Source organism: Sciurus vulgaris, assembly GCF_902686455.1.
Source record: "Sciurus vulgaris genome assembly, chromosome: 1".
NCBI lineage: Eukaryota > Metazoa > Chordata > Mammalia > Rodentia > Sciuridae > Sciurus > Sciurus vulgaris.
In genome coordinates, this window is record NC_136461.1 from 62,582,678 (window position 1) to 62,607,532 (window position 24,855).

The 24,855-nt window shown below is 35.8% G+C and overlaps 1 protein-coding gene across 1 annotated transcript in view; it reads right to left on the reverse strand.

Moving 5' to 3' along the window:
* ERICH3 (glutamate rich 3) overlaps positions 1–24,855 on the reverse strand; it is a gene marked incomplete at its 5' end in the record, with an annotated part of 119,276 nt that overhangs the window by 35,951 nt on the left and 58,470 nt on the right. The window contains 3 exon segments of the mRNA XM_079145882.1: positions 8,201–8,481; positions 14,057–14,243; positions 22,377–22,557. Of these exon segments, the coding sequence (XP_079002008.1) occupies positions 8,201–8,481; positions 14,057–14,243; positions 22,377–22,557 (649 nt within the window).

Genomic DNA, 24,855 nt, shown 5'->3' on the forward strand with positions numbered 1-24,855 from the left:
ATATCCTATTTTGCAGAAGCTTCTGTGTTTTCTTTCAAGATATAAAATGCAAGGCTGAGAGATGCTTCAGCACAGGGCGAGGCTCCAGGGCCCAGGAGATAGGTTCAGGCCCCTGGGAACGTTGCAGAGGAGGGCTGCCCAGCCCAGGTAGTAGTTCTGGATCGAGGGAAACTTCTAGGAGGGGAGCTGACCAGCAAGACGTCCCCACTGGGTGATTCTTCCCTGCCGGGTGAGGCTTTTCCACAAGGGTGGTAGAACCAGAGACATAGGCCCAAACAAGCCTTGCCTCAGTCTAGTTCCCCTCTGGCTGACCATCGGTCAACAAGTGGAGGCACCTTTGCCCAGCAGCAGGGAATATAACCCACCTGAAGGCCACCACCACTAGAGGGGCAGCTTTCTTGTGGAGCACTGCATTATCAAGTTCCTCCAAGACGTCAGGCTACTGAAGATTAGGAGGTGAGTTATTGGAAATCTATAGGGACACTATAAGTCAACAGAAGAAATCTGCAATATCTCAGCATTCCACTGATATCTGACCAATATGAGAAAACAAGGGAAGAAAATGTCCCAAACAAACCTAGATGCTACATCAATAAAATCCAATGACAGCATGGAAGAAGAAATGTCAGAAAGGGAGTTCAGAATGTACATAATTAAAATGATCACAGAAGCAAATGATGAGATGAAACAGCAAATGCAGGTATTGAATGATCACACCAATAGACAGTTAAAAGAGCAAATACAGGAAACAAGAGATTATATCAATAAAGAGAGATATTGAAAAAAAAAAAAAACCAAACAGAAATCCTTGACATGAAGGAAACAATAAACCAAATTAAAAACTCCATAGAAAGCATAACCAACAGGATAGAAGACCTGGAGGACAGAACCTCAGACATTGAAGACAAAATATTTAATCTTGAAAACAAAGTTGACCAAACAGAGAAGTTGGTAAGATATCATGAACAGAATCTACAAGAATTATGGGATATCATGAAAAGGCCAAATTTAAGAATTATTGGGATTGAGGAAGGCTTAGAGAAACAAACCAAAGGAATGAACAGTCTAATCAATGAACTAATATCAGAAAATTTCCCAAATCTGAAGAATGAAATGGAAAATCAAGTACAAGAGGCTAATAGGACTCCAAATAAACAAAATTACAATAGACCCACACCAAGGCACATTATAATGAAAATACCTAACATACAAAATAAAGATAGAATTTTAAAGGCTGCAAGAGAAAAGAACCAAATTACATTCAGGGGGAAACCAATATGGATATCAGCAGGGTTTTCAATCCAGACCCTAAAAGCTAGAAGGGACTAGAACAACATTTTACAAGCTCTGAAAGAAAAAAATTTTATACCCAGCAAAACTTACCTTCAGATTTAATCCTTCCATAATAAACAAAAGCTAAAAGAATTTACAAAAAGAAAGCCGGCATTACAGAACATTCTCAGTAAAATATTCCATGAGGAAGAGATGAAAAACGATGATGTAAAAAAGCAAAGGGAGGAACTATCCTAAAGGAACAGCCAAATAAAGGAGAAACCAAATCATGTCAAAAAAAAAAAAAAAAAAAAAAATGAGCCAAATGACCGGGAATACACATCATATCTCAATAATAACCCTGAATGTTAATGGCCTGAACTCATCAATCAAAAGACATAGACTGGCAGATTGGATTAAAAAGAAAAATCCAACAATATGCTGCCTGCAAGAGACTCATCTCATAGAAAGAGATACCCATAGACTAAAGGTGAAAGGATGGGAAAAAACATACCATGCAAATGGACACAGCAAAAAAGCGGGAGTACCATCCTCATATCAGATAATGTGGACTTCAAAGTTAGTCAGAAGGGATAAAAAAGGACATTACATACTGCTTAAGGGAAGCATAAGTCAGCAAGACATAACAATAATAAATATCTATGCCCCAAACATTGGCTCATCCATATACGTCAAACAAATCCTTCTCAATTCCAAAAATCAATAGACATATATAGAATATATCATTCACCAAAGAGCAAATACACTTTCTTCTCAGCAGGACATGAATCCTTCTCTAAAATAGACCATATTTTATGCCACAAAGCTAATGTTAGCAAGTACAAGAAGATAGACATACTACCTTGTATTCCATCAGATCATAATGGATTGAAATTAGAAATAAATGACAGAATAAAAAACAAAAACTACTCCAGCTCCTGGAGATTAAATAACACTCTATTGTATGATGAATGGATAACAGAAGACATCAGGAAGGAAATTTAAATATTCTTAGAGGTAAATGAGAACAAAGAAACATCATATCAAAGTCACTGGGACACTATGAAAGCAGTACTTACAGGAAAATTTATTTCATGGAGTGCATTCAATAAAAGAAGAAAAAAATCAACAAATAAATAACCTATCACTACAGTTCGAAGTTGTAGAAAAAGAACAGAGCAACACCAAAAGTAGTAGAAGATAGGAAATAGCTAAAATCAGAGCTGAAATCAACAAAATTGAAACAAAAGAAACTATCAAAAAAATTGACAAAATAAATAGTTGGTTCTTTGAAAAAATAAACAAAATTGATAAACCCTGAGCCACACTAACAAATAGAAGGAGAAAGAAAATCCAAATTACTAAAATTCAAAATGAACAAGGAAAATCATAACAGACACGATTGAAATACAAAACATAATATCATGCTAAGTGAGATAAGCCAATCTCAAAAAGCCAAAGGACGAATGATATCACTAATAAGTGGAGGATGACACATAATGGGGGGGAGGGAAGGGTTAGTGTTAGGGTTAGAGTTAGGGTTAGGGAGGGGGGCAAGTATGGAGGAAGGAACTACTGTAAAGAGGGGTGGGAGGGGTGGGGGGAAGGGAAAAAATAACAATGAATCAAACAACATTGCTCTATGTAAATTTATGATTGCACAAATGGTATGCCTTTACGCCATGTACAAACAGAGAAACAACATGTATCCCATTTGTTTACAATAAAAAAAAAAATAGAAGCTATTTTGAAAATCTATACTCCAACAAAATAGAAAATTTCAAAGACATCAACAGGTTTCTAGAGATATATGAATTACCTAAACTGAACCAAGAGGTCATACACAATTTAAATAGATCAATTTCAAGTAATGAAATAGATGATGTCATCAAAAGCCTACCAACAAAGAAAAGTCTGGGACCAGATGGGTTCTCAGCCAAGTTCTACAAAACCTTTAAAGAAGAGCTCATTCCAATACTTCTCAAAGTATTTCATGAAATAGAAGAGGAGGGAACCTCCCAAACTCATTCTATGAAGCCAATATCACCCTGATACCTAAACCAGACAGAGACACATCGAGGAAAGAAAATTTCAGACCAATATCCTTAATGAACATCGATGCAAAAATTCTCAACAAAATCTTAGAAATCGCATACAAAAATATATTAAAAAGATAGTGCACCACAATCAAGTGGGTTTTATCCCAGGGATGCAAGGTTGGTTCAACATTTAGAAATCGATAAATGTCATTCACCATATCAACAGACTTAAAGTTAAGAATCACATGATTATTTCGATAGATGCAGAAAAAGCATACACGATAAAATACAGCATCCCTTCATGCTCAAAACACTAGAAAAAATAGGGATAGTGGGAACATTTCTTAACATTGTAAAGGCCATCTATGCTAAGCCCATGGCCAATGTCATTCTAAATGGTGAAAAACTGAAAGCATTCCCCCTAAAAACTGGAACAAGGCAGGGATGCCCTCTTTCACCACTTCTATTCAACATCGTCCTTGAAACTCTAGCCACAGCAATTAGACAAACCAAAGAAATTAAAGGGATACGAATAGGAAAAGAACTCAAACTATCCCTGTTCACTGATGACATGATTATATATTTAGAGAAACCTGGAAATTCCACCAGAAAACTTTTAGAACTCATAAGTGAATTCAGTAAAGTAGCAGGTTACAAGATCAATGCTCATAAATCCAATGCATTTTATACATAAGTGATGAATCTTCAGAAAGAGAAGTTAGGAAAACTACCCCATTCACAATAGCCTTGAAAAAAATAAAATACTTGGGACTCAATCTCACAAAAGAGGGGAAAGACCTCTACAATGAGAACTACAGAACACTAAAGAAAGAAATTAAAGAAAAATCTTAGAAGATGGAAAGATCTCCCATGTTCTTGGATAGGCAGAATTAATATTGTCAAAATGGCCATACTACCAAAAGTGCTATACAGATTAAATGCAATTCCAATTAAAATCCCAATGATGTACCTTACAGAAATAGAGCAAACAATTATGAAATTCATCTGGAAGAATAAAAAACCCAGAATAGCTAAAGCAATCCTCAGTAGAAAGAGTGAAGCAGGGGGTATGGGTATCGCAATACCAGATCTTCAACTCTACTACAAAGCAATAGTAACAAAAACGGCATGGTATTGGTGCCAAAATAGACAGGTAGATCAATGGTACAGAATAGAGGACATGGACACAAACCCAAATAAATACAATTTTCTCATACTAGACAAAGGTGCCAAAAATATGCAATGGAGAAAAGATAGCCTCTTCAACAAATGGTGCTGGGAAAACTGGAAAACCATATGCAACAGAATGAAATTAAACCCCTGTCTCTCACCCTGCACAAAAATCAACTAAAAATGGATCAAGGACCTCAGAATCAGACCAGAGACCCTGCATCTTATAGAAAAAAAGTAGGTCCAAATCTTCAACATGTCGGCATAGGATCAGACTTCCTTAACAGAACTCCCATAGCACAAGAAATAAAAGCAAGAATCAATAACTGGAATAGATTCAAACTAAAACGCTTTCTCTCAGCAAAGGAAACTATCAGCAATGTGAAGAGAGAGCCTACAGAGTGGGAGAAAATCTTTGCCACTCATACTTCAGATAGAGCACTAATTTCCAGAATATATAAAGAACTCAAAAAACTCTACAGGACGAGTACAAATAATCCAATCAACAAATGGGCTAAGGAAATGAACAGACACTTCACAGAAGATCTCCAAGCAATCAACAGATATATGAAAAAATGTTCAACATCTCTAGTAATAAGAGAAATGCATATGAAAACTACCCTAAGATTCCATCTCACCCCAATTAGAATGGCAATTATCAAGAATACAATAAACAATATGTGTTGGTGATGATGTGGGGAAAAAGATACACTCATACATTGCTGGTGGGGTTGCAAATTGGTGTAACCACTCTGGAAAGAAGTTTTGAGATTCCTTAGAAAACTTGGAATGGAACCACCATTTGATCCAGCTATCCCACGCCTCGGCCTATACCCAAAGGACTTAAAATCAGCATACTACAGAGATACAGCCACAACAATGTTCATAGCTCCTCAATTGACAATGGCCAGATAATGGAATCAACCTAGATGCCCTTCAATTGATGAATGGATAAAGAAACTGTGATATATATAGATATATATATATATATATATCTATCTATATATATATATATATAATGGAATATTACTCAGCCATAAAGAGTAATAACATTATAGCATTTGCAGGCAAATGGATGAAATTGGAGAATATCATGCTAAGTGAGATAAACCAATCTTCAAAAAACCAAAGGATGAATGATCTCGCTGATAAGCGGATGATGACACGTAGTAGGGGGTGAGAGGGAGGTAAGAATGGAGGAAGTAGGGAATATATAGAGGGAAAAGAGGGGTGGAAGGAGTGGTTGGGAAGGAAAATATAACAGAATGAATCAAACACTATTATCCTATGTAAATGTATGACTACACAAATAGTATGCCTTTACTTCATGTACAAACAGAGAAACAGTATGTATCCCATTTGTGTACAATAAAAATAAATTTTAAAAAAATGCAAGGCTGCCTGGCTTTTTTCTGCCTCTACTATCATCATGTCTAAATATCAGCCAGGAACCACCTTTGTGTTACCATCACATGATTTCAATATAAAAGACTAGTGGCATGCTTTTTGGCATGCTTCTTTTTTTTCATAATTTTTTCTGCTCCCCCATCTCCTTTTCCTTCTTCTAGAGAATTTAGTTAGCTTGTTGTTTCCCATTCCAAGTAAGGAGGACCTGAGTCAAGACCAGGTCAACATCATTGCAGCTGCCCCTTTCCCTCACCAACCTCCACTCAAGCTTCCTCAGCCCCTACCTACATCGGCAGCTGATCTTTGGAACCACAACTCAGTTTTTTTTTTTTTTTTTTTTTTTTTTTTTTAATGTCTATTTAAACTCCATTAACTAGCCAACCCAGAAGAAGGACCTTGGGATCAGCTCCATCTTAGGTATAAAGTATATGTCTCATAGTTCTAACCATATTGGTTTAAGAAAAAGAACCAAGAAATTGAAAGCTGCCTTTCTTTCCAACATGGCTTTAATAAACCTCCATGCCACTAAAGTTGAACAAGTGAAAACACATCCTCATCAATTAATGTCTTGGGAATTGCTGTCTCTACCAATATTTTAAATTTTCAGTCCAAGATAAGGATAAAAACTAGGCAGGATTGTGGATAAAGGTGAACTAGGTAAAAATATTATGAGTGAAAACTCTTTTAGGATGGGCACATTATTTCAGGAATAAGCAAACATGAAGTCCAGTGCTAAAACAGGTCTATAGTTATTTTCACATATTTCTGAACCCTTGGGCAGCAACAAAATCAGATAAGGAAGAAAATAACTGGGATTCCAGCCTTTCCACAAGCCAACCCAACCTATAATCATTGTTCCTCTAATCTAGGGTTTGTCTCCAGGGTATAAAAGGGAGATTCAAACTCTCCCATTCTGATTCTTTAGACACATCACCCACAACCATATGGAATCTGGGAGAGATTTTACAGAATAGTAAGAAGATTGTGCAGGTTTGAATTTCTAAGCATTAGAACTGGACAAATCTCTAATGGGACTTAGTTCTACTTTCTCACTGGTGTCTGAACCTCAGTTTTCAGCCTGCAAAATGCAGGGAATAGTTGTACCTACCACATATATTATAATTTAGATCTTTAATGTCCCCCAAGAAGCTCATGTGTTGAAAGCATTGTCCCCAACACAGCATGGTTCAGAGATGGGGCTTTTAGGTAATGATTAGATCATGGGGCTGTAACCTCATCAGTGGATGAATCCATTTGATGGGTTCATAATTTGAATGGACTATTGGGCAATAACTGTAGGCAGGTGAGTCATGAGTGGAGGAAGTAGGTCACTGGGTACACGCCCTTGGGGATAATGTCTTGTTCCTGACTCCTCTCTCTCTCTCTCTCTCTCTCTCTCTCTCTCTCTCTCTCTCTCTCTCTCTCTCTCTCTCTATCTCTCTCTACTTCCTGGTTGCTATGAACTGAGTAGCTTTCCTTAACCACACCCTTCTACCATGATTTCCACCTCACTTAAGACCCACAGCAATGGTATTGGTTGACTATGAACTGAACCTCTGAAACTGTCATCTCCAAACAAATTTTCTTACTCTTTTTGTTTTCTTTTGTTTTGTTTGTTTGTTTTTGGTAAAGATATTTTGGATTACAGTGAGGGAAAGCTGACTAATGCAAATCAAATATCCATATATATGTGTGGATACATTTATATATATATATGTGTATATATATATATATATATGTATGTATGTATGACAGAGAGAGAGAGAGAGAGAGAGAGCAAGAGAGATGGGGCAGGGGAGGGTGGGAAGAGAAGCAAAAAGCAAAAAAAAAAAAAAAGCAGACAGACTCCAGGACCATGAGCCTATGACAACTGCTTTTAGTGATGGAATACTCATCAGCATATAATCATATAGATTGTACTCACCTGACACAAAACTATTCATTTCCACTAGAGAAAGAACATTTGAAACCTAAAGAAATAAGTAAACTCTACTTGGTTAAAATGGGCTGTGCAGAAGTCAATGAGGCCTCTGGATCCCACAGACAGAGCTCCTCCTCTTCTCCCTCATCTCCACAGCAGGCGCCTTCAAACCTTGGGCTCTGTGCACACTCCTTCAGGGTAGATGACACAGGACTCCATACAAAACGGCAGGGGAAGCAGTATGGGGATTCCTTACGGGACACAGAGTTGCCTAAAGACCTCTACTGAGTACCAACATTTAATGCATATTTTTAAAAAATTTGATAAAATTTTAAAGACTTAAATAAAATAATAGCAGCAACAATAAAACAGTCCTATGACAATTTATTACCATATTTAAAAGTATTTTCTTGGTTATCTTCCCAATCATCTTGTTTTCGTTTTCCTTTAAGTTCCATTTCTTCCATAGCAGTTCTCACTTCTCTGACTCCTATATTTATTTCTTGAACTGAACAAGTGGCTGAGAGAGAAGTTTTGTTCCCCTCCATCTCATTTCTTCTTAGTATCACATTCTCCCTATCCTTCCTCAGTTCTTCTCTTTTCTCAGTGCTCTTCTCTTTCCTAGGTTTCATTGAAGATGTTTTTTTGTCAAGGCCCATTGCAATAATGCACCTACGAAAAATATTAGCACAAAGTGTTTATTACCTTCTATTTAGCACAGTGGAAACTCAAAGCTTTTTAAATTGCTTATTGCTTATTGTAGTACGAAATGGTATGGGGAATATTTTACTACTGTACACACAGGTTTATTTATTTAGTATAAATAAATGATTTATACTAAACTCTTATAAATTAATACAAATTCTTAACAACCTCACCCACAAAATAAACAATTTATCAACCAAGAACTATAGTGTCAAACTAAAACTTGTACCATAAAAGTATATTTTTATCTTATAAAAGTCATAAGTCGATACTAATATATAATAGATAGATAATTGAAGTCCTTAATTGACACTTACGTAATAATGGAACATTTAAGTTTATAAATAGGGAAGCTGAGATAAAAATAATCAGAATAAAGATAGCATTCAGTCTTTGATAATTTATTATCCCACTCATACAAGAACAAAAGGCATACAGTTGACTGTAAATTGAGTATGATGAATGTTTTTAAGAAACATACATAGTCACATGTTGTGCCTTCTAAATAAATAACTCAGGAGTGTGCACACTTATTCTAATAGAACTGCCATTATTGTTTCTGAGTGACCTTTTGAAGCCTGTACTGCAATCTTCCAGTGATTTTTGCTGGCAATAATATTTCGTTCCTTAAAAACAGCAACAATTTGTAGAAGTCATAAAGTCATGCCAAGTCAAATATGGTGAACCACTCAGATGATCTGAGTGCATTATGACATAAAAATATTTTTATTCAGTTATAACAAAAGTGATGTGAATAAATTGTTGTCCATTTCTTTTTTTCTAAGTATCAGAGTTAAAAATTAAGAATTTCAGTACTGATAATATATACATTCATAAAAATGATGATTATTATAATGATAAATTGATGAACACACTCTCTGTGCCAAGCTCTTTGCTGTGCACTCTACATATAATATCTTAAGGGATTCATTACCCACAAGCCAATACAAACAATTGTCACTGTGACACAAATGAAGAATCTGAAGCTGAAAGGGTTCCACAACTTGCTCAAGGTCACACAGTAGGTTAGCTGAATATATGTAGATATGTAGCTGAATTCTTGCTCAGAACTGTTGGACTTCATCACCTCTACTGGATCATACAATATAGTGTTCTGTTACAGTTGTAGCTGCTAAGATGACCAATGACACAGACAAATGTCACACAGCTGGGCTTCCAACAGAGAGAGTACCCATTCTCACCAGAAACGAACACAATTTGGAGAAGTTTCCACTAATGCCTGGAAACAGTCCATAACTTGGAATAGCTGCCTGGCAGACATTAGCTTCAATGTTCCTCCTTCTCTAGAACTTCACATGGCCCCCTCTCTCCATGTCACACACTGCTGGGGAACTAAGTCTCTTGGAGTGGGCAGGTGAAAGGGCTTCAGAGTGCAGTCAAGACTTATCAGCCCAGGAAGAATAGGAATAATATTAAAATCTGGAAAAAGTTTCAATCCAAATCAAATCCAATTGCAATTTCTAAACTGAAGATTTCACTGAATTTCAGCCATCTTCAGTCTTGAAATAATCAGGAATTAGTCCTAGTAAATTCTCTCAGTAAGCAAATGCAAGACCTGAGTTCTATCACTTAACATTTTAATATCTCTCCATTAAAAAAACAAAGCTAAAAGGATTTGTAATCAACCTACCAGGCTGCAGAAAAATGAGATAAGAAGAAATACCTCACCCATAATAAGCATGATAAATATTTCTTGACTGTAATGATGATACGCTTAGCACATAGCTTTCCTTGGAATAAAGGTGTCATGCTTCTTCACAAAATATGATTACTAGCATCGCCTTCTGTTCAAGCTGTTCCTCCCTCATCAATGGCAACACCAAGCCCACCGCCTTCAAGCCTTTGATAGGCTGTTACCTTTAGTTGTGCTGTGACTATGTAAAAGCTTTGATGCCCCTCTACTGCATGCACAGACTTTTATTGCCCATCTGCTAAAGGGAATTGGATGAACAGAGAAAGTAGTATCTGTGCTCTTTGTCACGATGACCTATTTGATTTCTGAGTATATCTGAGGTGTCGATTTTGATTACTAAAGCTCTTTCTGCATTCTCCTTGGTTAGGCAACTCTTCCTCCCTAGTTTCACTCTAGCAATTGAAAATAACTACTGTGCCTCTTCTCAAACAGTTCACATGATTAAGGGATGAGCACAGTAGTACAACCTTCACGGTTTGGAAGTGACCACTTCCAAGCTTTTCTTGTTTTCTGAAGACCTTAAGAAGGTAATGCCCAATCATTTTTAGAAATAGAACTCCCAGTGGTTTTATTTGATCACATCGTCCTTTATCTCATTGTGAAATTTCTAGAACCAGCATTTTTTAAATGAATTAAAACTGATTTCATTTTGAACAACCTGGGAGAGTTAATATATACTCCTTAAAATAACTGAAAGTATTGTAACGGGTGTCTCAAAAAAAAAAAAAAAAAAAAGAATATTCAATTTAACAAGTGACACCAGTTCTCCTTACAGGTAGTTCTCAACTATCACTGGAGTTCTATGGTGTTAGTGCCTCTGGAATAACCAAAGTCTTGTCAGGTAAGGTAGGGACCATTAAACAAGTCTGAGTTTACTTTCACCTAATCTGCAACAGGGAGACATCAAATGACACTACTTTGAGCATTCACAGGTTTCATTGGAAGAAATGGTTTGGAAGATAACAAAAATGTGAAGAATTTATGAAACAATTCCTAAAAGAATTGTACAGTTTAGTTGAGGGAAATAGGCCTTATTCTTTAAGGCCACAATAATTTTGATGGTATTTGCAAAGATGAATGAAAGAAGCTAGACAGGACCAAGCATTGAAATCACAGAAAGGATTGTACAGAGTCTAGGAGGTGTTGAATAGGACAGCAGATGTCATCAGTCAGGTTGTGGTACCTATTCCTCTTAGAAAGTGCTCAGGGCTAATAATTTACAGCTTTGATTTGTACACCTCCCAAAGAATGCACATAGATGAGCATATCTAAGCTCATTCATTTTCCTGGAAGTTAAATAGAAATGTGCTAAATGACTCACCCAAAAATGAGAAGATAGCTTAAATGAACTTTTAACTGGAAGGCAATTCTGTTGGGCCCTAAGTATACTTGGGCACTGTGATTTGCTCTAGGCCATTCATTTTCCCACTTCTGGATGAGCTTTTTCACACCTGTTCCCCCTCCTCAGCTTCCTCAACTTCAGCTAATAAGTGTATTTCTTGTTTTAGAAAGTAGAAACAACTAGCAGAGAACTTCTAGTTGGTCCTAGGTAATCCCCCATCTTAGCTTTCTCTCTCCCCTATATGCCAATGTTCCTATTGTTGCTATAGAAGAATGACCTTCCTCTTCTTAAGATTTACACCCCCATGTGAGCCCTCTGTCCTATCTTCTCTAGTCTACTTAAGCACTAAGCTCTAGCAGTTTTCCCCTTCATGTCATGCTTCATCCATTTTTTCTTCTCTAGAGTATCAATCCTATCCATTAGCATAAAGATATGTTATAATATCACCTCTTAAAAAATAAAATGTTCCTTTGACCCCTATATTCTCCCACCTGGCTACCACCAAATTACCATTTTTAAAGGAAAATTCTTTTAAAACTTTGTCCATACTTTCTGACCTTAGTTCTTCCCAATTACTCTGTACACCCACTCCAATCAAGCCTCATCCCTACCACTTCATTATAACTTGTCTCAAGATCACCAAAAACGAACACATCACCATGTCAATGTCCAATCCCCAGTTTTCAGTTTACTTAACCTGCGCACACATTTCAGTCCGTTAAGCATTCCCTTCTTCAAACATCTGTTCATTTCCAAAATATCAGTCTCTCTGAGTTCTCTTTCTGAGCAATGACTATTCTTCTCAGGCTGGTTCCTCTTGATCTCCCTCACCTCTGAATTGTAAGATATGCAGCTTATTCTCAGACATTTTCTCTGTGTATAATTTCTTAAGCAATCTCACTCCATTCCATGATTTCAGGCCATGCCATCAACATACAAATCTTCCTCAAATTTAGATCTCAAGTTGAGACCCCTTATCTGAGCCCAGATTCATATATCCACCTGTCTACTGAACCCTGTAACTTGCATTATCTCAGATGTCTCACACTTACTGTGTCCAAAACCAAAACCCCTTCACTCCACCCTCCAAATCTGCTTCTTTCACACTCCTACCTTAAGTACATGTTAACAGGATATCTTTCTAAATATTTAGGCCAAAAACTTTTGAGTCAACTTTGACTCTACTCTTTAAGTCATGTCCTGCATCTAACCATCAGTACAACCTTTAAGCTCTCTTTTCAAAATATAATCCAATCACTTCAAACTCCTTCCACCAATATCTCTTTCCTGAAATAAAATTTCCAACATTCTCCCCACTCCCTTGGTTTACTTTTCCCATAAGAGTTCCTGTCAGTTCATATTAGCTGCTCAAAACCTTGGGGCTTCTCAAGAGGAGGCTCCAAATGATAGTCATGCATTACAAGACTTCAGAACTTCTACATGGCTTGGTCCCACTGCCCCTCTGACTTCATCTCCTGTCACCGTCCCATTCCTTACTTTAGCTCTGGTCACATAATCTGAGACACACATACTCCAAGTATACTTTTCCTTCATGCCCTCTGCATATGTTTTTACTCTCCCTAAAAAGTTATCAGGAAGAAGAGACTTTTTCATTCTAATTTAGGCTCAAAAACCTTCAGAGAGGTGTTTCCTGACTACCCCACATAAGACAACACCCCACCCCATGACCCTTAACTCCTGGTAATTCCCTTACCCTGTTTTGTGTTTATCCTGCTTAATACCATATGACATAATTTATTACTTTATTAATATGTTATTTGCCCTTCTCCTGTTAGAATAAATTCTATGATGGCATGTCATTTGGTTGTTTCACTCTTGTGTTCTAGCTTGGCATCTAGTCAATTCCCCATGAATACTTTCAGAAAAAAATGAAAGCCCAAAGGCAAAACTCAATTTCAAAGAGAATGTCCAACATGAAAGTTGATAAACAACAGCTAAAACTAAACCTTTCATCATGCATTTTGTTATAAGATTGAAATTAAGGTAATGAGAAGGCAAATTGGGTCACATCATAATGCAGGGGCACCCCTAATATACATAACCTTTAATATCCAGTCACACAGGATAGATGCTTGGCAGAAGGCATGTGTTTGGGATTTAATCCCAGACCAGTTACTAACATCAAAAAATAAAATTAAAAAAATAAAAACCAAAACTCTCCTCTCTTTCTTGTCAGAGACAGAATTTAAGGCAGTTTGAGGAAAAAGAGAGATTAAAAAAAAAGTAAGATGACTTAAAATATCACCACCTTTTATCTCTATTATATAATAATCTGTAAGTCTTATATTTTTAATTCCAAATATAAGCACTCAGTGATGTGGGGTGAACAGTATTTAACTTAGATAGTTTGGGCTCATATACACTGATTTTTCTTTTAAAATTATGTAGAGAAATGCATTAATAAATGCATAAGAAGAAAAATACAGCAAAGCCAGCCCTTTACCACAGTACATGTATTTCCATACTTGTAGCAAGGGGATGCTCTCTCCACACACACAAACCCAAAGTAGCCTCTTCTGCCTCCAAGTCTGGAACCTTTTCGGTGCTTGTATTCACAGCAGGAGCTTAACCTGTTCACCTGCATACCATTCAGGAAAAAGGTGAGGCTGAAGGGAAAACCATGGTGCCTTTTGGAAATAAACTGAAAGGTCTCTGGAATTAAAAAAAGAAATGCATTAGTGAAAGCAACTGATTATGAATCAACATCTTCCAAACCACATTTTTTAGGTAAATTTATTATGCACTAGATCATCTTTTAGGACATCTTTTAGGACATAATTTGAGGACAATTTAAATCATAAAGCACATTCTAGAAAAGTAGAAATATAATAAAAACATCAAAATCTTATTCCCTTTTCCATAATAATGTCAATGTGAGGACTCATCCACTGATTTATTTTTTCAGGAAAATACAGTTCAAGTGGCTTTAAACAACAACTTTTTGTTTTAAAGATTTCATGGACCCGGAATGGGCATTACTTCTTACTTAGGTGGATGATGTTGGTATTTATACCTTGCATTAGTTAAGCAAGTCACTGAGACCAACCTAGACTCAAGAAAAGTAGTACCCAGCACTGGTGGTCTGAATCAGTCACTACCATATTTAAGAAAACTAAAGGACTGGTAAAACGTGTGTGTTTATATGAAATTTATCAGAGTACTATTTTTTTTTAAAACTGACCATTTTAATATGAGAAATTATTTAATATAAGTACATTTAAAAACAATGTGTCCTTCTTAAAATGGTAAGTTGTTTTCAAACTATTGTATATGACAGAAAAATATTCTTAGTGTATTATTAAGATGTTTGTAACCAAATTTTGCAAAGTAGAAACCAACACACACATTCAGAAGAAAATGTGTGTGCATGTGAACAATTATTTCTCTCTGAACAAACATTTATCTGTGAAGGAATGATATTAAATTTTGTTTTAATTAAGTTTATCATTTTTTATTCATTTTGTAAATTGCATATATATATTTATCATATATAAACTTTTCTTTTTTATAAGATATTTATGTTTTTATCATATTTCTACTTTTCTTGATCCTTCTCTCCCAAATAGTGCTCCCCAAGTTTTAATAGCCTATAATCTAATGACTGCACTCTTCAAGTATGTTTACAAAATATATAACAAATTGCTGTGTATTGAGAAATTTGTAAACTGTACAATATAAACAGTTTTAAAGAATAAAACGTAGAACAAATAAACATTATTAAAAAAACCACATTCTATCACTTGGAGTTTGTAATAAAAGCTCCAAATCTTATTCAACTCTTTGATCTGCAATAAAACAATAATATTTAACATTACATGAGCACTTCATATGTCCTGGTTAATAATAATAATCTTAATTGTGCTATTTCTCAACAATCACAAGAAGTGGGAATGTTTCTTTTACTATTTCTAGATGAGGAAACTGAAGTTTAGAAGAGTTCAATAATTTATTCACTGTCACAGTGACTGAAGACAAATATCTCTATAGATTCCATGCCTGTCTTTTGCTATTTGCTATTCTCTCTCTCTCTCTCTCTCTCTCTCTCTCTCTCTCTCTCTCTCTCTCTCTCTTCAGTGCAAGGTTTGAACTCAGGGACACTCTATCACTGAACTAATCTCCAGTTCTTTTATTTTTATTTTGAGACAGAGTCTCACTAATTTGTCCATGCTGGGCTCAAATTCATGATCCTTATGCCTTAGCCTCTGTAGTTGCTGAGATTACATGTGTAGCAAAATGCACAGATGCTGTCCTGCTAAAGTACATAATGACAAAAGACCACTGTGAGGTCAATAAGATTTTTTAAAAGTTCATATTTTTAGTTGACTTTAAACATCCCATTCACATATGTGAATGAGGCAGAGTTATTCCATCTCCAAGTTATGTTCAATTCTATTTGGATTCAAGACCCCTTTATTCTCACCCACCCACTCAACCAAACATCCTACCAATTAATTAGAAACCAATGGCTGTGATTAATAGTCTTTCATCATTCCAAATCTTTGTAATTCTCTTTGACAAAATCCCACTTGAGACCCTAAACTTCAAGACTTACAGGCTTATTCTCTGCAGAATGACTAAGAATCCTGCTTCTTATGAAAACCAGGGCTTTTCAAACTTGAATATGCACCAGAATCACCTAAAGGACTTACTGAAACACAGACTGCTGAGATTTACCCCAGAGCTTCTAATTCAGCAATTCAAACAAGTTTCCAGTTAACTCTGATGCTGCTGGTCCTGGGACCCCACTTGAAGAACCCTGATCCAGATACATGCTGTATGTTTGTAAAAAACATGACAACTAAGCTGGTATTGTTCATCTTGGTTTCTCCAGATCCAAGAACAAGTATAAGGGAGGACCTCCCAAAATAACTAATGAATCATTACTTGACCAACATCCTTCACAGTCACCTAGAAATGCTGTGAGTATACCATGTTATCCTCCTAAAATATTTCTAAGTCAGATGCACCTTGTCCTAAAAAAAATATTGTAAAAGTAATTCTGCCATTTACACTTTAGAATTTGTGATGTGAAATTAAACTTGGGGACAAAACTGGAAAAGTCAGCATATGGAGAAGCTAAGACACAATAGGTCTAAAAAACCACTTGTTTAAATAATAAGCAGACTTCTTAAGTGGTGACTAGAAAGCAAATTTGATTGCTGTCATTACCAAAACTTGACCCCCACATGCATGTAACATAATCCATTCTGCTGCAGCATGTGCTCATAACTCCCCAGGTACCCAGAGCAGGAAGAAAGTATGCTCAGGAATATGCTGAGAATTGGCACAGGAAATCCCTTAGATGCGACTATACTTTCCCTTATGCCCATGCAGCTGGAAAGTACACCCAGCTATTATTCCATTTTGTTTTTCCTTTTTTTTTTTTTAATTTATTGAGGCAGAATTGGCACCCTTTGCCTTTACTCCTTTATTTTTATTTCATAATTTTGTAATTGAAATTATAGTGACATCTCCCAATACTGACTTGATTCGTACCAGAAATCACAAAGTTTTGGTCAATGTCCCAGTTCTTCACTTACTAGCTGGGTGTTCCCAGGTAAGTCACACAACTTTGGCTTCAGAATTTTCACCTATAAAATGGGGATGGTTGGGGTGATGGAGATCCGAGTTTACCCACTTCACAGAGCAGCCTTAGAGATGATGTAATGTACACTATTAGAAAGCACTTTACAATATTTGTGAAATATAGTTATTCACTATTTACTGACAGTTGATAGTGCAGTTATAGGCGCTGAAGGAAAACAAAAATATTAAAAAATGAAAATATCAAATGTGGTCATCTCCTCAAAAAGTTATAATTTCAGCAGGAGAGACAAAAATAATGTACCAAACTTCTAAAGTGAGCTCACCAAATCCTTTCCCCTTAAAAATTTGTCTCTGGAAATGAACCAAAGACTTAAAACCAACTGAGCAGCACTTATTCATGAAAAATCACTGAACTTTAGGTAGAAACAGTGGAGAGTCTGAGGCATCCTTGCCTGGGGCTGCTCTCATCCCCACACCTGCCACTGTTTCATCACAGCTGCTCTAATTGGGGAGGGCAGCACATAAATAACCAGCAGTTTCCCTGTCAGTGGGGGCTGCCTTGATATGGAGCAAAAGACGAAAAACTCTTGGCCTGTGGCATTACCAGTAATAAGTAGCAATCTCGAGGCAAGCTAACAGGGAAGGTCAGGGGTTCCCTGAGATTGTAGTTCTAATTAGGCATAGCAACAGGCCAGTGGACCAAACTGAAATTTAACAGGGAGATTGAGGCAATAAGGCAGTCTTAGTAGCATTCAATAAGCTCTCTACATATCCCCAGCTAACTGGAAGCAGCACAAATCCGAGTGGACCCAACCTATTCATTCTTTCTCAGCCTACCTGGAGCTTAACTTCTGTACAGAGGAAATATAGAGAGCCTGGTGGAAAATAAAAGTTGGAGTAGACTTGAAAACTACTGGAACTCGAATGTACTCCTGAACCACTGAAACTGAAAACCACTCAGAACTTCAAGATGTGATTTTATTTGGAGATACACTCTTCATAAATATGATCAGAGCATCCTGGATTTAAGTTTTTCCCAAAATCCACTGACTGATGTCCTTATAGAAAGAAAAGATGAGATCATCCTGGATTTAAGTTTTTCCCAAAATCCAATGACTGGTGTCCTCATAGAAAGAAAAGGGGACACATCCAGAGACAAAGAAGGTCACGTGAAGACAAGGAGAAACTGGAGATGGAGCTACAAGTGACGAATGAGTGCCAAGAATTACCAGGAACCACCAAATTTGAAAAACTCAGGGACAGATTCTTCCCGAGAGCTTTTCTGGGACCTAGGACTTGCTAATAACTTCATTTTGGATTTATGGCCTCCAAACTTATAAGAGAATAAATTTCTATTGGTTTAAGCCACAGTCTGAGGGACGGTTATAATTTGTTACATCAGTCTTAGGAAAGTAATCCCCAACAAACAGATGTACTAGCAGAAGGTAGAGGATATACTAACTTAAGGTATTGGAGTCCAACCTCTTACCAATCATTAATGATCACTAAACTATGAAATCAGAGACATCTTTGAGATCAATCTAAAAAATAAAAATAGTACTCCCATCCAAAAAAATAAAAAAACCTAAACAAAATATCACTGCCTGTGCAGCAGGGTAACAGAGACTGAATTTCACAGATTTATTCTAGATAAGCTACCAACCAAACAAATATCAGCAGCAAATCCCCCTTCAAAACAACACCATCAATAACCTTAAAGAGGGAAAAGTCAGAATCCATAATTCACAGCATCTATAATATACAATTTAAAGTATCTTTTCTTCCAACCAGAATCAATGGACATGTAAAGAAACAGGGAAAGGACCCATACTCAGAAAAATATACAAAAGCAATCAAAACCACTCCTACAAATCTAATCAAGAATCACAATATACACAAAAACTTTATATGTCCATGACAGTATTATTTTTAGTAGTTTTCAAACTGGAAACAATACAAATATCCCTTAACTGGGGAGTGTACAGAAACTATCATACATCCATGTGGTGGCATATAGTCAGCTATTCAATGAGCATAACTACTGGCACATCTAGATGGAATATCCCTCATCTGAAATGCTTTGGGACAAGAGGTGTTTCATATTTCAGAGTTTTTTGGATTTTGAAATATTTGCAAAGACTTTAAAGGTCTGAAAATCCCTTATCTAAAAATCTAAAATCCAAAATGCTCTAAAATCCAAAACTGTGCATGTCACTATACTACAAATAAATGCACGACTCTCAAAAATGTTATGCAAAGTGAAAGAAGCAAGACACCAAATACTACCCATTGCATGATTGCATTTATAGTAAATGTCCAGAAATTGTCTGCAGAAAGGAAAATTTATGTAGAGATATAAAGCAGATCAGTGGTTGCAGGGGGCTGGCTATGAAAGTAAGGACTAACTGCCAATGAATACACAAGAACTTTCTGACATGATGATGTTCTAAAACTAGCTTGTAATAATGGCTGCAGTACTTATCCAACTACTAAAAAATCACTTGAGTTTAAATAATAATACTTACAAAGAACAAATTTCATGGCATTTAATTTATACCCTTATACCTCTACCTTCAAAAACTAAAAAAAATCTATACATGATAACCAATAACATGATAACAAGGAAAAAGAAAGTCAATGCATTAGGAAATACTTCAGTTTTGAGTGTAAAGAGCCATGGACCACTGGGGTAAAGCACAGTGGAAGTCCCCTGAGAAAGGTGCAAGGACTCAACCTGAGTCTTAAAGATGGGTGAAATTTTAATTTAAAAAGAGGGAAAGAGAGAGCATCACTAACAAAGAAAACAGCACAAGACAAGACAAGAGTGTGTGTGGGACAGTGGAAGAGCTGATTGCCAGGGAGTGATGAAGACTCACAAATGAGTGAAATGGGATCGTGTTATGGAAATACAAGGAAATAGGGCACAAAAGGAAGAGAGCAAAAAAGAAAAAAAAAAAAAAGTGACTTTGTTCATTGTCTGCACATGAGCCCATGAGGCCAAGGTTGGTTTTATTCAAAAAGATAAATGCAGCAAATAAAAATGCCTGTGAAGAAACTGTAGCCTTTACAAGTAGCAAAAGTATTCTGTGACTGCATAGGTGATATAATAGGCAATCAACTTGTGACTTGGAGTCTAAAATCTAACTACAAGAGGCATAATGAATTACTTGGGGAATAAAAGATGTACTTACTGCATTCCTAAATCATTTTACTGTTATTTTTAATTTTAAAAAGCAAGACAAATTAACAAATGCCATATTTTAATGAGTTTACTGTTCTAAGCATATGCTAAAGGCCCTTATTCTTTTAACAGAAATTTCTAAAACTGTACTCACATTTCACTGATTCATGCATAGTTTTGATTTGTAAAAAGGGCAGATTATTTTCAGTCCAACTAAATTGCTAAGATTGCTGAACCTCAAGACAACTCTAAAAAACCACTCAACTTTTCAATTTTGAACAATTACTTTCCTGGCAATCAAAGATGAGCTGATACAAAATACTGCATGGACAAGATTCAATTATTCCAGTCCACATTCCTTTCTATTATTCAAGACTGTCCAATGTCATAACAAAAAATCCCAGGATCAGCATGTATGCAAACTAACACTGAATGGGATAACACCTTCTCCTGTAAGCTTTGATTCTGCACTCTCATAGACTATACATCCTCTACCAGAAAGTTGGTCAGCCAACACTCATTTTTTCCATTTGTATCTAACACATTATCCAGCAGTCAAATAAGTATTATGTATACATTTTGTTGAATAAAGTGTGAGATTTAGAACCCAGGAAAATTTTCTTTCTGTTTATTCCAGTTTTAGATTATAGCTTATCTCAGTAATTTTCCTAAATTAGTAGCTGAAAGTTAAAAATAATATTAAAAAAATACTTAAATATATTTAAATACTTAAATATACTTAAATACTTAATACTTAAATATACTTAAATACTTAAATATACTTAAAATACTGAAAAAATAAATACTTAAAAAATAAATACTTTAAAAAAATAAATGCATTCACACCACTCATATTATAAAAATACACGAAACTTAGTGCTTCTGAGAACAGTTACTAAAGCAATACAGAACTGACCCAGGTCTTGCACCTCGGCAGGGTCAGGGCCCTGCTTTTGACTTGGGGAGCCACTCCAACTTGGAGCCCCTCCTATTTTCCTCATCTACAGAATGAAGTGAATGAACTCTGGAAGGCTATGGTAAAATAAGACTATGTCAATTACATTTCCACCAAATACACAAAATGAAAAAATTAGTTTCTAGCATAATTGAGCATCATAGTATATTTTAAGTTAAAACTAACATGCAGGCATTTACTCTTGTTTATTTGGGAAGTTTAAAACATGCAATTCCTAAATATGCAGTTATATTTATATCTTTAAGAGTTTGAAATAGTTTCATTAATTCCATTAATTTCCTTTTGATTGCATGAAAGAAATCAGAAAGGCTAAAAGTATAATTCCCATGTTTGTCCTGCACTTCCCAAATTCCTAAGTCTATGACAAGATCTCTCAAATATAAATGCTCTTTTTAATTAATATAAATAGTATTACATTCTTAACAGAGTTTCTTAAGCAAGGAAGTAATAAACACAATCCCATAAATGGATTTTCTTTTCATTGTTGCTCCACTGAACTAAATATTGAAGAAAAACACAACAGTACAACGTGTGAAAACCAGGATATAAAAATTACCTTATGCTGATAAACATGAATTTATGACCAGATGAAAACAGAAATGTACTAAGAAGCCATTTAGCCAAATTTTGCACCAAGTTATTTAGGTGTGATTCACCCTGGAGTTTATTGAATTTGTGATTTTATCTCAACACACCTCTAAAGAACAAATTGCCAATCTGTTATTTTTCTCTTAGAATAACATATGATATAATTCACTATGGCAAGCCAAATAGTTAACTTGTAATTTGGGGGACAGCTTATTCATGCAACATTTTAATGATCATACATCTCTATCTCAAAGTTAATCTGCTACAGGTTAAATCACTCCAAATTCCTTCTTCCACAATCTGCAGGAGTAATTGCTGCTTCAGTTTCAATCATGGTGCAGTAAATCTAGATTTACTTTTAGGCAGCTGGTTTATAAGTCCCTGGATATGCATAATTTCATAAAGTGATTGAAGTCATTTTGATATTATATCAACAACAGCTTATCTATAACATCAACCCCAAGCAATTAAAATATGCACATTTCCTGCGTACCATTTTCAAATAGTTTGCCTTTGTAGACACAAAGGTTTTCCCCACCACAGTGCTGTTGATAAATTTTTATTTCATCTCGGAAGTCTTGGTTGTCACAAGATAGGTGAACATTTTTCCCCAAATAGATCATCGTAATAACTGCATTACTATGTGGTGATGTTTTATGAATCCTTCCTGAAACCTAGAATAAACACAAAAGAGGCTTATTAACGAATTACTTTATAATCAGAGCTCTTATTCTCACATGGCATTATAATATGAAGAACAGAAAAGGCTAGTTTCATGTACCTAGTAAAGTGTCAATTTACACAGTGCACAGAAAGTCAAACCCATTACAAAACAAATCCCTCTAAACAACTATCATATATGATTTTGCCTTTATATTTTGTCAATGCCGAGAATTTCGACAAAATTTGTCATTTTATTATTTTAAGTTTGCATGTGTGCTAAAATGTAGTAATTATGTCAATGACACTGAGGAGACTACTTTTGACTTTTTAAACTAGTTCTCAAAAATACAAACAAATGAATTGAATAAATATTGATGCCATCAGTTTGTCCGAATCTAAATTGACCTTGATTAGGATTTAGAACTAGTGTTTATAATTGAAACTATCTTACAACTGGGCACTGACAACACATCCTTCCCTGGGTTTTTTCCATCTGAGAGGGGCATGCACATGTTGATCCCTTCTGTGTTCACTCTGAGGATTAGGCATATCATATTTTCTGAGCCTGAGATTAGGTACTCTCACAAAGGCAAACAGTTCAATGAAAAAATGACATTATTAATATTAGCTTTAATATCAAAACAATATACCCAACAAACTTTTTTAAAATTACGCCATAAAACTAATGAATAAAGCAATTTAAATTCTTTATAAAATATGAAATTATTGTACATGCCAGAGATTTTTCAAAAGTCCTCGGCATTTTTTCCTAATGTGTATTCTGAAGTGTGTTCCTAATTGTGAATGTATTGCATGCACCTAATCTCTAAAAAGAGGAGGAGGAAAGGGAGAGAAATAGAAATGGATGAGAGGGCTGAGCCTGAGATGGCCTACTAAGAACAACATATAGGCCTCTATAATTGTGCACAGGCTAGGCTTTGCTTTTAATCTACTTTACTTTTCTGAAATAAATGTTTAGCTAAACGAAAAGTGTAAAAGGAATTTTGGCTAAACAGAAAGTGTAGTGAAACAAACTTTCAGCAGATCCAAGGCAATTATTTGAGCTTGAACTCATTAAATTATGTATGCATGGGAAGCATTCATTTTTTTTAAGAATAACTAAGCTTTAACAAAAACTTTCTGAAGGAACTACTGAAATATTTCCATCCCAAAAGCCATCATTACTTCCACCTCAGAGAATATTTTTCTATTCAATTCTATTTCTCTGAAGCAAAAACCAGAGAAAATAAATCTGATGAAATGAAATTCTGCAAGTGATAGTCTGAAAAGTATAAATGTTGGGGGAAGTCCAAGGTTTAAGACCATTCGGGCAAATTGTCTTGTCTGTGCTTATACAGAGCTCCCATATATAGAGATAATCAACAGAAATATTTCAGGGACATCAAAAGTCATGAAGGCAAATCAGCAAACTGGATAATGCTTTGCAGATTAGAAGCAGCTCCCTGAATCCCAGTTAAAAGCAAAGGCATGATGGCAGGCTTGGCTCCTACTTGCAAAATCATAATCCCATGTTTCCGCTTCCCAGGCAGCTGGGTGGAGGGTGGGAGAGGGGGTGCACAACACTGTGACCTGCACGTGTGCAGCCCACCACACAATTGACAAACCTAAGGCAAATCCACTTCTCGTCTCCCCCTAGAACATTTAATGAAGTGACTGATTAAATAATAGCATCCCCTTTCTGTTAAGTAATACTTTTTGAAGCGGCATGAATTTAGAGGGAGCCCTCTGAGCTTCTGGGAGATAAGCACACTATAAATACAAGGTTACAGTGGCATTAGAGTGAGGGGAAGGCCTGCTTCTTATATAAGAAATGAGAAACTAGAGGAAGAAGCTTTAAAAAAATGAAATAAATGGACTCCTTTCACTCTTTTCATTTCTTCTTCTTATTCATAATTTTTTCTGCTAAAGTGTATTTTTGATAGCAACATCTCTTTTTTCTTGGGTCTAGTTACTTCATTATCTTTTTTAAAAAAGATTTTCCAATTATTGCCATCAAGTAAACTTTTCTGAGTTCTAACAGGAGGCCCAAGCCACAGTTTGTGATTTAATGCATATGCTAGGAAACAAACCATTGTTTCTTTTAATTGACCAAATTTCCTCTGTATTTACCATCTTTCAAGGTTATAATAAACCCCCAGAGTGATGAAGCTTTAAAAAGGTTACATGGCCCTTTCTGCTGTCCTCAAATAAGTACCATGAAAAATTCTAGTTCCATTTCAAGGAGCAAGGCCTCATGGCCCTGTACAAGCAAGGCTAATCTTTCTTACTTCATTCACTGGGTTGCTCAT